At 31.6% G+C, this 15,611-nt stretch overlaps 1 protein-coding gene across 2 annotated transcripts in view; it reads left to right on the forward strand.

The window, feature by feature from the left end:
* The window catches only part of LOC142318705 (uncharacterized), a 111,614-nt gene that overhangs the window by 28,845 nt on the left and 67,158 nt on the right, over window positions 1-15,611 (forward strand). For both annotated transcript variants that reach the window (XM_075355129.1, XM_075355130.1), the window contains 2 exons: window positions 1,935-2,240; window positions 10,604-10,663. In XM_075355129.1, the coding sequence (XP_075211244.1) occupies window positions 1,935-2,240; window positions 10,604-10,663 (366 nt within the window). The remainder of the gene's footprint in view (window positions 1-1,934; window positions 2,241-10,603; window positions 10,664-15,611) is intronic.

The raw sequence follows: 15,611 nt of genomic DNA on the forward strand, positions 1-15,611 counted from the left end.
AAATTTTTAGCTTTTCTCAATGGATGTTGTAACTCAAATTTTATCAGACAGCTTCTTTAATAACAAATTCATTTAATAAATGTAAACTTACTTTACATGTATCCATATCTTGTGCATAGTTATTTTCTGTAATGGAGCCAAAATTGTTTATAATGCATTGTTTTAAAAATGAATTACAGTAAAGCAATATTAATTTGTTGCTTTACTCTTCTTATCTGTTTTAGTCTATCTTATGGATGTGACACATGTAAAGCACCTTAGGTACAAGAGGTATCAGTCAGAGCTGCTTTCTCTGAGACTAATGATTTTTACTTCAAAAAAGTTTCTTTGGTGAGTGAGTGAATGTGTAGTTTATAGAGCTGATTATTACCTGCATTTCTTTGGGGCTTTGTATACTGATGTGTAACAGTATATTCAGCTATGTGAAGTTAATGGAAACCTGCTTCACTTCTCACTTACTTTCTTTTTCTGTTCCTCCGGAACTACCATAAGGTATTACTTTAGAGGATGAATGAGGGTGATATGTATGAATGTAAATGAAGTGTAGTCTTGTACAGTCTCAGGTCGACACATTTCTAAAATGTGTTAACTGAAACCCAGCCACAAAATAACACTGCTATCCACGATCTAGTATTCAAATCCGTATAAACGTAACAACTGCTTTTACTAGGATTTGAATCTTAGAATTCTCAACGTTGAAATTAGCTGATTTGCAATGACGAGTTCACCACCACACCAACCGAGTGGGTTATTCACTTCTCACTACAAAACCATTAAGTGCTTTGTTATTTTTGAGAATATTTGTGGCATTTTCAGGAATGATTGTCATACGGTCTACAACTGTAAAATTGTTATAACTTAATATAAACAACATTTTAGTTCTTAAACTTAATATTGAAATTTTGCATTCTAATTCTACCAGTCTTTGCATATGGTCTTTTCACTTCCTTATTTAATAAGCTTAATAATATTTGCTAATTTAAGCTAGAATTCTTATTTTGCATTTGTACCATCATATAGATTCAGTTTCAGAACAATTTTTCATTATAACTATCATTGTAGTTCCTTTTTTTTTTTAATTATTTTGCAGTTGTCTTGCAAACCATGTCTCACGTATTGCACAATATAAAAACATGTTTTTCTCACAAAAAATAATAGTATATGTAAATTTTTTTCTGTGGGTAAAATGTTGTAAAATTGATTCTCAAATAATTTATCAGATTACTTCAGTGTTAAAATAATGTGATTTTTTATTATCAGTTTGATTCGGTTTAATAGAAAGTAATACCTTATTTAAAAAAAAAAAAAATTATACAAGTAACTAACAATCAACCATCAAATTCTCTAATTCACAATTTTAATTAGGGTACAATTAATTTTAGAAATTAGCTGCCATTTTCGGCCCTAAGAGGGACTGTTGAGCTTTTTAATGGTTTCAAAGAATATATTAATTGTACTTATAAAGCATTTTTGAGTAAGATTTCACGTTATTACTATAGCAGCAGCATATATCACTATAGCGAAGAAAGTAAAAGTGAACAGTTCACCAAAGCTTACCAGAATTTGTGAGCCAGGCATAATTTTTTCAAAGCATTGGAAAATTGAGTACACATAATTTATCAAATCTTGTAACGGAATCAAAACTTTTTCTTTCTTAATGACTACTGCATAACACAAATCGTGGTTTACTTAATGAGATTCACCTTTCCAGGAAATTTTTTTGCTATCTTATTTCTTAAAATTCAGAAATAATTTTTATAGAACTGATATATTTTTTATAGAAATTTCATTTTAAAAAATTGGTTAAAGAAATAGTACAAGAGAGAAAGATGAATTGTAACTGTTTTATATATTTTGTCGCTGTGCTCACTCATCCTTTACATTTTTGTACTAGTAAAAGTTGTACTTACAATTTTTCCTTTCTTTTGTTTCAGTCGGCTAGAAGCAACAGTGAGGCCTCAAGCAATGCATCATCTCCACCATCATCAGTCCACATGCCTGGCAATAATCAGGTGATTAATAATAATAATAATGCTCCAAAATATGGTACTTTAGTACCTAACAGAGTATTTGTTGGTGGGATACCGTCGAATACAACTGAACCAGAGTTGTGTCAGTTGTTCTCTAAGTATGGAAACGTAAAGGCAACTAAAATAATTGCTGATAGAGCTGGAGTTTCTAAAGGATATGGATTTGTGACTTTTGAAACAGAAGAAGAGGCTAAACGCCTTCAATCAGATGTGAGTTTTTTTTATTATTTGCTTGAAGTGTTTAATATTGGTTTTGGCAAAGTTTGTGTTAGTCGAGTAGTTTAGATTATTAGAACATAGATTTTTATTGGCTTAATCATTTCTTAATTGTGAATGTTATTAAGAGTACTGAAACTTCAGATATAGTTTGTAATATTTTTTTATAATTTGTCATTATAAACTATTTAAGTTTTCATTATTTCTAATAAATGATTTAGCTATTTCACGAGCCAGAGGAATTATAGCTTCCAAGTGTTGAAAATATGTTTGTCATCCAAACAGTAAGATGTTACTTCCTCACCCATTTTTTTTTTTTTTCTATTCAAGAATCATTGCATTTTTTGTAAGTGCAGTGGTTTTCAAAGTAAGCTTCCAAGCGTTGAAAGTATTATGCAAATTGCTGTATATTTTTGTTTATTCTAAGATGATTTTGCCTTCTTTTTTTTTACAGTATAAAAGGAATTTTGACATTCCTTTAAATTCTTCATTTTTATTTCTTTATTATATTGTAAAGCTGTATTATACCCTTAGCATGTTTTTATATGCTTTAAAATATTTTAAAACCAAGATCCATGATACCTGAAAGGTAAGACAAATAAAATATTCACTACTAGTAATCTAAAGTAAAATCTTGAGCTGCTTTGTTACCTCCCACCTCATTTATTTTCATTAATAGATGCTACTAGGTGAAATCTAAGAAATTTGTTGGATCACTTTTCAAAGGATTTGTAAAGAAAAAGTTTTTCATAGACTTGAAAAGTCAGAAAATCCATTTAAGATTCATGGAAAAGTGAAAGAAGATTGATATTCCCAGACAATTGTAGAATTTTTATTTTATTTATACATTTTTTTTATTGTGATATAATGAAAATGTAGCTTATATAACTATTAAATATATAACTAATAAATCTTGGTTAATTATTAGTCACTTATCTTTTATTTTGTAATTGTGATGTATGTTAAGTTCTTCAGCCCTGTGTGGTAGGCAGTGTATTGTTGTTTTTTTTTTTATGTTGTAAAACATTAGTTAGTCATTGCTAAACTTGAAATGTAATTTTCAATTAAAAACATAATACATTATGACATTAATTTGTTTATTTTGGTAGTTAATGTTTTAATTGTAGAATATTTTTATGAAGCAATTTATCATATTTGTGAAGACAGACCACTATCAGTGATTTTGGGTGTTAGTGGTGTATATTTAAAGCATACATTTCTTGATAAAAGATGTAGATCTAATTATAAGTTATTCCACACATTAAAATTTGGCAACTTATTTGGACATTCTACTGCTTAGAAAAAAAGAGTGTATAAAAAAAGTATATACAAAAATCATCTCTCATAAAGATTATGCTTAATGCTTTTTTATCTTTTTGTTTGTTTCAAATGAAAGTAACAGGTTTTGAAAAAGTAAAATTTTAATTACAGTGAAATAATATCTAGCCAATAGAAAAATAATTTTATTCAGTTAATTATTCCTTACAGTCCTTCAAAGAACCTTATTATTAAAATGCATTTTTTTGTAATATTCCACTTTAGAATGTAATTGGCTTTTTCCAACATTGAAGAATCATTGTAACTCGAACGTGACAAGTACTTTGGAAAGAAAAAAATAAAATGACAACATAATTGTAGTGATAGATTTGTTGCAGAAATAAAAATTAAAAATAGGGCAATGGTTGTCATTCACCAATTGTTTTCCCACGCCTTCTATAAAGGGAATTGGATAGTTGGATTTGGAAAGACAAGTTTAATGCTAGAGGCTCCTTGGTAATCTCCAGACTACCATTTTGTTGTTGGCCTGATGCAGCAGTCCAGGGATTAACAACTTCCAGGTGTGCTCTCCATACATACAAGGGAGCTGACTGTAGATTCTATTCAGCTAGATAATTTATACAATACATGGAAAATTCTGTAATATTAAAAAAATCAGTCAGTAGATATGTTAGTTGGATATTTTCCCAGTTTATTTCTGTTAGTCACTATATAAAATTGTTAAATGTTTAGAACCTGTAATCTTACAGAAAAATTTTGTGAATTGCATCATTAATTTTTTTTTAATGCGGATTATTGAAAAAATAATAAGAATCTACTTCTTAAACTGATTTAATCATCTAATTTATTTTAATTTTACTGTTAACCACGGAACTGGCAGTATATTATTCCCAGGATAAACAAGTCTGACTAGTGCCAATTGACGGTTAGAGGTGCTTTATTTATCATAGCCATAAAGAAACACTGAAACAGATAGTGTTATCTGTCTTCATGAATAATAAGGATCCAGATCAAATCTTAACAATTTACGTAATTTCTATTTTCGTTTTATGCAGCATCCTTATTTGACATTAAAATTTTTTTTAACTAAAAACGTTTTGCTAAATAAAAACAAATTTATTGTGTGACCTCTCTGATAAACAATTGCAGAACCCCAAGTAGTTTGAAAATATCCTTTTACTCTTCAATCCAACTGCTACAGACATGTTCCATACTCATACACTTATAACATGTAAGTGTATGAGCACACAATAAAAAAAATGTATAAATAAAATAAAAATAATACAATTTGTCTGGGAATATCAATCCTCTTTCACTTTTCCATGAATCTTAAATGGATTTTCTGACTTTTCAAGTCTATGAAAAACTTTTTCTTTACAAATGCTTTGTAATTACTTTTAGTATACTGTCTTCATGACTTATGCATTACAGTATTTAAATGGATATTTCTTGAAGATTCTTATGTTTCAAATGAATTTAAATTGTGATGTATCAGGTTCAGTTTATAACTGGGATAAAAAGTGGAATTTTTAATTTTTCTATGTTTCTTGATGTATGTTAATAACTATATAGGTTATAAATATATTTTTGTATATTTATGTAGAAAAACATTTTTATGTTTTGAAATTCAAAATCAATTCAATCTTCCATCTGTTTTTTGTTACTCTAAATAAATTGTTGACAACACTTGTAGGACTTCCTCATCACATGGCTTACATACGCAACTTAATTTAGCACATCAGTGCTAAATTGATACTAGCACTCCTGGTGACAGTGGCTATTATTGATGCAGCATACCCACTTAGCCACTGGTTCAGAGCACTGTTTTTTGGGGGGGATCGGGGTGCGATTTTGCAAAAGTTTTCTGCAAATATTATTTTAATTGTTAGCACTCCCTCTATGAATCATAGACCTTGCCGTTGGGAGGGGGCTTGAGTGTTCAGTGATACAGAATAGCTGGACCGAAGGTGCAACCATATCGAAGATGTATCTGTTGAGAGTCAAAGTAAGGAATGATTCCTGAAAGAGGGCAGCAGCTCTTTCCGTAGCTGTTAAGGGCATAGGTCAGGACGACTTTAAACAGCCATATCAGCATCACTCAGTCCTCTGAGTACTGCGCAGCTGAAAGCAATGGAAAACTACAGCTGCTGTTTTTCCAAGAAAATGTAGCTCTCTGCATTTTCATATAAAAATGACTTCCTTGGTAAAATATTCCGGAGGTAAACCAGTCCCCCATTCGGATCTCCAGGTGGGGACTACTAAGGAAGGGGTCACCAGAAAATTAAAAATTAACATTCTACAAGTCGGAACATGGTATGTTAGAAGTCTAAAAAAGGTAGGTTAGAAAATTTAAAGAGGAAAATGGATAGGATAAATGTAGATATAGTAGGAATTAGCAAGGTTCAGTGGAAAGAGGAAAATGACTTGGTCAAGTGATTTTAGAATAATTAACTCAGCTTCAATTAATGGGCAGGCAGGAGTAGGTTTCGTAATGAACGAGAAGATAGGGAAGAGAGGAGAGTATTTCAAAAGCATAATGATAGAATCATTCAATAATAAGGATGAATGTGAAACCTAAGCCGACAATGATTGTTAACGTCTATATGCCTACAAGCATCCATGATAATGATGAGGTAGAGTGTGTATACAAAGAAATCGACTAAGCAGTTAAACACATAAAAAGGGATGAAAATTTAATAATAGTTGGAGATTGGAATGCAAGCATTGAAAAAGGCAAGGAAGGAAATATAGTGGGTGAATACGGGCTGGGCAAAAGGAATGAAAGAGGGGACTGACTTACAGAGTTTTGCATGAAGTATAATGTAGTAATTGCCAACACCCAGTTTAAAAATCATAATAGAAGAAAAAGCCAGGTGATACTGCAAGGTATCAGATAGATTATAATATAGTTAAGCAAAGATTTAGAAATCAACTTATCAACTGCAAAACTTACCTCGGAGCAGACATTGATAGCGACCATAATTTGGTGATAATGAAATATAGATTGGAGTTTAAAAACCTGAATAAAAAGTGTCAGAGGAATCTGTGGAATTTAGGGAAGCTTGAGGAAAAGGGGGTAAAGAAGATTTTTGGAGGACAGTGCAAGAAGTCTGAGTAAAAAAGATAAGGTAGAAAATATAGAAGAAGAATGGGAGAATGTTAAAAAGGAAATTTTTAAATCAGCAGACTAGAACTTAGGCAGAACAAAGAGAACTGGTAGAAAACCTTGGATTTCAGATGATATATTACAGCTGATTGATGAACGTAGAAAATATAAGAATGTTAGTGATGAAGGAAGTAAAAGGAACTATCGACAATTACGGAATATTATAAACAGGAAGTGTAAACTAGCGAAAGAAGAGTGGATTAAAGAAAAGTGTTCAGAAGTGGAAAAAGAAGTAACATTGGTAAAATAGACAAAGGTAAATGGAAAATTATTATAAATTTTAGCACTCAGATTAGTAGTAGAAGGAAGATTAAAGAAAAACAAACCAACATACTTGGCATTTATAGACCTAGAAAAGGCATTCGATAACGTAGACTGGAATAAAATGTTAAGCATTCAAAAAATTAGGGTTCAAATACAGAGATAGAAGAACAATTGCTAGCATTTACAGGAACCAAACAGCAACAGCAATAATTGAAGAACATAAGAAAGAAGCCGTAATAATAAAGAGAGTCCGACAAAGATGTTCCCTATTCCCGTTAATCTTTACGTAGAACTAGCAGTTAATGCTGTTGAACAATTAAGATCCGGAGTAACAGTACAAGTTGAAAAGATAAAGATGCTACGGTTTTCTGATGATATAGTAATTCTAGCTGAGAGTAAAAAGGATTTAGAAGGAACAATGAACGGCATGGATGAAGTCTTACGCAAGATCTACCTTATGAAAAAAAACAAGAACAAAACTAAAGTAATGAAATGTTGTAGAAATAACGAAAATGGACCACTGAATGTAAAAATAGGAAGAAAAAAATGGAGGTGGAAGAAATTTGTTATTTGGGAAGCAGAATTACTAAAGATGGACGAAGCTGGAGTGATATAAAATGCCAAATAGCACAGGTAAAACGAGCCTTCTGTCATAAATATAATTTAACATCAAAAATTAATTTAAACATCAGGAAAAGATTTTTGAAAGTATTTGTTTGGAGCGTAGCTTTATATGGAAGTGAAACTTGATCTATCGGAGTACCTGAAAAGAAAAGATTAGAAGCTTTTGAAATGTGGTGCTATATGAGAATGTTAAAAATCAGATCGGTGGATAAAGTGACAAATAAAGAGGTGTTGCAGCAAATAGATGAAGAAAGAAGCATTTGGAAAAATATAGTTAAAAGAAGAGACAGACTTATAGTCGACATATTAAGGCATCCTGGAATAGTCGCTTTAATATTGGACGGATAGGTAGAAGGAAAAAATTGTGCTGGCAGACAACGTTTGGAGTATGTAAAATAAATGTTTAGAGATGTAGAATATAGGGGGAATACTGAATGAAACGACTAGCACTAGATAGGGAATCTTGGAGAGCTGCATTAAACCAGTCAAATGATTGAAGACAACAAAAAAATGGTTAGCAAATATGACTAAGAAAAATAAGACCTTAATTAGGTAAAATCTTGAGGTAGTAAGGGTGACCTTCCCCTTCAGCTTCACCACCTTGACCATTTAAGTTGAAAATTTAATTGCATCAGTAACCATATATATAGAAGAATCTCACAAAGTTTGGTCAAAATCAGTCCAGTAGTTCTGGAGGTATAAGCTGATTTAGAGTGCGACACCAAACACACACATACATAGAACTCCTGAAAAACCGCTTATGCCCAAATTGAACAGATTACAATATTTCCCCTTCTTCTGCTATAGATGAGAAAGTAAAAAAATGAAGTTAAATAACTTAGTCTTAAAATCACTCAATTAATTTATAAAATTGATTAAATCTTGTATATCTTTCTTTTTCCCTCTAAAAATAATGATACTACTAAATGATGTAATTGAATATTATTATTTGATTTTCTCAGAAACATTTAAGCTGTTAATAGTGAAGAAAATTAGAAATAACCAGTTTTTAATAGTTAATTTAATATCCCACCTTAAAAGATAAATTTTAAACCAATTAGATTATTTATTTATTTATTTATTTATAGCATGCACACAAGCGTATAGTCCATTTTATTTGACTTGCCATAAGTTGTTTCATTTTTTTCCCTTATTCAGCTATCTAATTTTCTGCCCCATACATTGTTCCCTTTTTTTTTATTAAATTGAAATTTTTCATTTGTAAATTTGTTCTTAATAGCTGCAATTTTTTTTTTTACATGTTTATTAATTACAGTCTACTATATTTTTAACACAATTTTAGTAAATATTTCATGACTGATAGGAATTGATATATGTATATATTTCATCATTATATGATTTAAACAATTGTGCAAAAAATCATAAATCAAGGGGAAAATGTTATCCTGGAAAGACAAGGAAAAAGCAATAAGTAATTTGATTTATTGTAAAAATAATTGCCCACTAAAATATTGGAAATTTGTTAGAATTTTAGTATATCAATATTTTAGAGTATTGAAAAAAATCCCTTTCAGCCCGCTGGAAGGCGGAGGTAAGAGATAAAAAAGATTTTCTATTTAAAAGTTAAGAAAAACTTCAAACATACTCACTATGACACTGGTTGCATGTGAAAAAAAGTTTCACATGTTTAGCATACAACAAGCCCCTTCTTACAATTCCAACAGATTTTTGGTTTCCCTTGCCGTAAGGGTTGATCATATCAAAAATTGTTTCAGACAAAAGATTTAGGTAATGTTTAGAGGATTAATGGCCAGCCACTTTAAACTGATCAATACTGTGCCCATTAAGGAAGATGATGATTTTTTTTGTCTTTGAATCTCCATTTTTTCCAGCTCCAGTATGGTTGGTAATATCAAGAAACTTTACGTAAGTTTTAGGCCCTATACAAAGAATAGTAACTTAATCAGAAAGTTATAGTCCGATTTTTCCCATTAACGAACTCTACAAGATTTTGGGTCGCGTTATAATTTATATATCAAATTGAAAATGATTGGCGCAAAATTACAGCAGTTATCGTGTCCACAAGAAGGAGAAATATATATATGTAAACTTTGAATTGACTCTGGTTTTGGGGTCTGGAGATGTGAAATGCGAAGATATGTCGAAAATTTTCAGGAAGTTGAATCATGGTATTCATTACAATAGGTAGCTTTCTTATGAAATCTACGTAAAATTATATATATAATACGATGCAAAAAAATGTACAGTTGACAGGTTGAGAGCAAAGTTGTATAGCTTGTGAAAAACTACTAACCTAAAATTGAAAGCATGGCTTTCCCATTACCTATGAAAATGCTTCTTTTTTAATGCAGTATTGAAAGATAATAAAAATTTTCCCCTATAATACTATTCTGAGTGTGTTCATTTTTTTAAATATTGAAATAAAAGTTATAAATCAAATTATAAAAATAACTTTAAATAAATGTTTGCTAAATCATGGTAATATAACATCTCAAAATTAAATGTAATTTGACAGCCAAGTAGTTTAAGTAAAACACATAATTTATTTTACTGTTTAAATGGTTGAATATTTAGAAAAAAGTTCTTTGACAATTTTATTTTTTACAGAATTTATTTGGATATCATATTTCTAAATTATTTATACATTTACTTTTTGTTAATGTCATTCATTAAAGTAAACAGAATTTTTTTTTTATTGTAACGATTTTTGAATTATGATTTTTATAATGTAAATAGGTTCACAGTATAATAACTTTAATCTAATTTAGGTTTTAAGTGTACTTTTGAAAAAAAATGTTGGAGAGATCTGAACGATTATTCTATTCAGTAATTTTCCATCTAATTGCACACCCACTACAATCACAATAAATGAATTTTATTTTACTTACATTTGAGTAACTATTGCTGTAAATTGCAGTTTGTATTTATGTGATGAAATAAATTATTACATAGTACTAAAAAATTGAAAAAAGCTTAACCAATTTAGAGAAAAGCTCTTGTTTATAGTTAATGCAAATATTTCAAGCCTTTTTTTTTATTTCAGGCTGATAATATAGTGCTGCGAGAAAGAAGATTGAACATAGCACCAGCAGTTAAGAAACAGGTAATTAAATAGAAACAAGTGAGTTTACACATAATCACAACAAATAATATTGCTTAAAAATGGATAAGAATTGTAATATTAGTTATTCAAGGGTGAATTTTAATCTGAGTTAGTTTATTTGCTATTATAATTTTTCAATATTAAAGTAATCATTTGTTATCTTGCTTTTGTGAAAATCTGGGTATATTATTAACCCTAAAATTACAGCTTTTGCTGTAATTATGTTAATTACTGTTGGTATCTGCTTCTGGCAAATACAGTAATTCGGTTCTCAAACATGTTGTTGTAATTTCTCTGTTCTTGTGTTTTGTTTTTTTTTAAATATTTTTATCTGTATTTACTTCACTGTCAAACACAGCCTTGATCACTTCTGTAACACAGAAAAGTATGTTTATGCTTACATTTCTTTTAGATGCCTACACTTCCAGAAAGTCTTATACACTTCTTTCATTCTCATCTCTTACATATAATTAACGACATGTTTAATACTATTCTCCATTTTACATTACATATTAATAAATATACCACGCTTATCTTCAATTTAAATTTCAAATGAGAAATAATTCAATCTCGGACATCAGTTTTACATGGGAACATTAGAATCAAACTACCCTTCGTGTAGAAACATTGCTGCTTAAACTGTCTTTGAAGACTTCTCAATTTTTCCTCTATTTGAGTTAAACTTTGAGTTTCCTCCACTTCCCAGCAGATTGTCAGATACAAACTCCTTTTACGTTTTATCACAATCGAGTAACATAACTGATTGTATCCGTTAAATACATTTAACTTAGTTCATGCTTCGGTTAGATTGGGAGTGGGATTATTTTAGGGTGATCACCCTGAGACTGGCTCGGATAATGACTGAGCATTAATTGGGCTTATTTTCCTACTGTGAGGAAGTTATTTATTTACTTTTTTAATAAAATAGAACATTATAAGATTTATTTATGTATTATACATACCCTGATTTTTTAAACTGTAAAACAATTTATTTATCAACATTTTGATGACTAGTACACAACATTGATTTTTTAAAGCTTTTATTATCTTCCCTGTAAATGACAGATAACGTAGTGAGATTTATATTCTGTTCTGAATTTAACTACTTAATACATAAATAGTAACCTTTACTTACTGTACAAATTGATTTATTTGTACTTATTAAATTGGGTTAAATATCTGTAAATTTCAATTAGATTTTTTGAGCATCAGGTTCACATTAGCTTTATAAATGTATAGTATATATGTATGTCAAAGAAAAATGTAAGAATTATATGGTTTGAATCTTTAAACTTTTGATTTTACTTCAATATGCCTCTAAACTGCTACATGGCAGTTGGTTACATTCTGTTTCATTGTGTATGTCATTAGGAGTGATGGATTGTTCACACCTATTTTAATTTTTTTTTATTGGTTTTGAAGAGTTCATTTTGTGTGCTTTATGAGTTACTTAAATTAAATATTGATGCTCATTTACTGTTATAACAGTAGCCTTATTTTTCAGTGTGCATGCTATAATAGTATGTAGTAACTATAGATAATATAACAAACTGTGTACGAAAACTAGTTGTATTTTTTATTTGTACATGATTTTTCTATTTACGTAACATGTAGAACGTTAGCTATATGTAAGAGGCTGCTTCAAAACACAATAACTTGCTTAGAATGTGGTGTAAATCTAATGGATTCATGTTTTCCCTGAAAAAAAAAACATTGTATTTGCTTTACCTGGTTGAGGGAACATGTTGACCCTCAATTGTATTTGCATGGTGAACCACTTGAGATATCCACACAGGTTAGAATTTTAGGAATGTAATTAGACTGATGACTAATGAGAACACATTTGAAGGAGCTGAAGGTAAAATGTTGATATGCTGAGAGTTTTATCTAATACTGTAGGGGAGCCGATCGTATATATATATGTTGCGCTTTTACAAAGCTCTGGTCCATTCCCACTTTGATTATGACTGCATAGCTTATCCATCAGCACGAATCACCAGTCAGGGTGCTTGTTACAGTCCATCTATTCATTCATCAGTCTTGCCACAGGTGCACTTCTCTCAAGCCCCATGGTAAGTCTGCTGGTGAACAGTGATGAGCCATCTCTTTGGAATATGCGGAAGCAGATTATATGCTTCTATGTAGCTCAGATTAAAGTGCAACCAACTCATCCAACCTTTGATCCAGTATTCTCAAACCAGAAGGTTAATCGATACCAAGAACAGCTGAGATCTGCTCCACTAGGTATCAGAGCTCAGCATCTTTTTTCAGTTCTAAATATACAATTACCTCCAGTACTTATTGTTTCTCCATGTTTTTACGCCCCCTTGGCGGCCTTTTTTTTTTATTAATTACTGCTTTGATCTTTGTCAGTATAAAATAATAAAAGAACACTAATCTGGTTGTATTAGAAAACAAATTTCATATTATAAATAAAATGAATCCTGATGTTACTGTTTATATGGACAGTTCTAGAAACATTAATTCTGTTGGTTGTGGTTGGCATCAGAACATACATGTTTGGCCTTCCCAGAATCACCAGTATTTTCATTGCAGAACTGTATACCATTAATAAGGCCTTACATATAATCACCCCAAGATTTTGACTTCTTGTTGGCTCGCAGCCCATGAGTGCCTTACAGGTCATTAATGACATGTACTTCAGACACCCTGTGCCTCTCACAGAAAGTCTGTGAGATTCATTGTGTTATTTCACAAATGAATCACCGAAATACAACAGTTAGTTTCTGCTGGATCCTCAACCATATTGAGGCCATAAACACACAGATTGTGTGGCAAAGGAGACTTGTTTCCAGCCGCCTTTCACCAATCATGTTGCTTCGAACGATCTTGTCTGTTTTCTAAAGAGGGTGGTGCATGATGGGTGGCAAAGTAAGTGGGATGTTATTAATATTAACAGTGAACGCCATCCAATCAAGAACACTGTCTCACTGTGGAGCTCCTCATGCAGAAATAACATTCAAGAGGGTGTTGTTATCTGCCTTTTGTGAATAGGACATACTAGGTTTACTCATAGATAATCTGTTGACGCAAACAGTGCTTCCACCACATACACCACATGCTTGTGGATTGTATCTGTTATGCGCCATTGCGTTGCAAGTTTAACCTTAGCCACCAACATGCGAACTATTGAAGGTAATAATGAAACGTTATCTTATATTTTACAGTTTCTTAAAACCGTCTGTCTCTATTCAAGTATTTGATTTACTGTAGTTTGTTTCACCTATTCATGCCAACTGTTGTAAAGTAGATGGTAATTTTACTATTCTAATTGAGATATGAAGTGATGTATCTTAGTTTATTACAATAAATATATCATATCTCGGCAATGATAATGCAGAAGCATTTTTTGCCCTGAAAAAAAAATAGTCTTCCTGTTGTTTACGATCTTCTAAAACAAAAGTTGTTCCTTATACTAATATTTTCCTTTATTAAATTATAATTTTTGTCCAAGTGTCTTAACTGCTGTTATCTGTAATTATGATCTTGACAATGTTCCTTATTTATTTGATCGTTCCTCATATTAAATCAGGCCAGACTGCCTTGTGTTGAACACATCAGTGCACTGAGTCATAGCTCATATTTATATAAATGAAAGGCAAAATATGAATTATTTAACTAATATTTTTAAATTTGTGCTGTTATGAAACATATTTTTGTACTGTTGTACAAAACATTCTTTTTTTATCGTAAAATTTGTTAATCTCATGTGTTAAGGTATTGGAATTATCTTTTTTTTAAAATCAACTTATTTGTTTTAATCTCATCTTTAGGGAAATGGCTTGGTATTTCCTTGAAATGCTGTGTGAGATGACTCTTTTTGTTAATATCAATTTCACATTTATTTTTTTATTTCAACTGCAAACATTTTAATTTTTTAATGTGTTGTAGTTCATACATCCATTTAATTTTTTTTTTTTAATACAAAAAATACAAATTATTTGGAGCGCATGCTCTAGCATAGAATATCCATGGCATTGGAGGAGGGGGAGATGGACTCTGTGTGAGCCAGTACAGCTTTTGCAGGGGAAGTTTTGCTCTCAACGCCGTGGCCGCTGTGCTCAAGGTGGCTGGAAGAATCATTAGGGGCAGTCAGCGGAGTATTTGTGCTCGTGTTACTCTAGACGTTTGTAATGCATTAAACTGCATTTCTCACGTCACCATAATTTAGACACTGGGTAAACCCGTACTTACGGCACATCATCCGATCTTTCCTTGCGGCATGCAGGATCGAGTGCAGGTTGCAGGGAGGATTGGTTGAACGGAACCTGGGCAGAAGTGTGTCCCAGGAGTCGGTCCTTGGGCTGACCCTTTGGAACCTGATGTATGATAGGGTATTCCAGGTTCCCCTCCGCAGGGAGTGACCATGCTAGAATATGTGGACAACCTCACCCTGGTGGCAGAGGCTACTATTCAGCAAGACGCCACTGAGAAAATAAGTGAAGCATATATGGCAATAAATACATGGTTGATGGGGCAGGGTTGTCACTCACTCTAGGCAAGACTGACGTGTTTGCAATCTCTAGAGCAAGGAGGAAACCGAAACTGAAACGAACACTGGAAAATAGAAGGATGATTCAAGGCCAGCAATAGAACATATAGGAATATGGATTGATTCTAGAATGAAATTCGGCATTCAGGCCATAGAAACCACCAACAAATCAGAGAGGATGAGATTAATTGCTGCCCTCCTACCAAACATTGCAGGACTGACTCAGTATTGCAGAGGTTACTGGCTGGAGTCACATATTCTACCATACTTTACGGGGCCGAGCTGTGGGATAATGTGACAAAATACACAAAATATAAAGGGAAGCTAGAGGCGGTATATAGAAAATGCTGCTTAAGAACAATAGCAGTGTACCAGACCATCTCAAAGGAGGTGGTTGGTGGGGTTCATGCCAAAAGATCTAGTCACACAGCGAAG

The sequence above is a fragment of the Lycorma delicatula genome, chromosome 1, assembly GCF_047948215.1.
Source record: "Lycorma delicatula isolate Av1 chromosome 1, ASM4794821v1, whole genome shotgun sequence".
NCBI classification, from domain to species: Eukaryota; Metazoa; Arthropoda; class Insecta; order Hemiptera; family Fulgoridae; genus Lycorma; species Lycorma delicatula.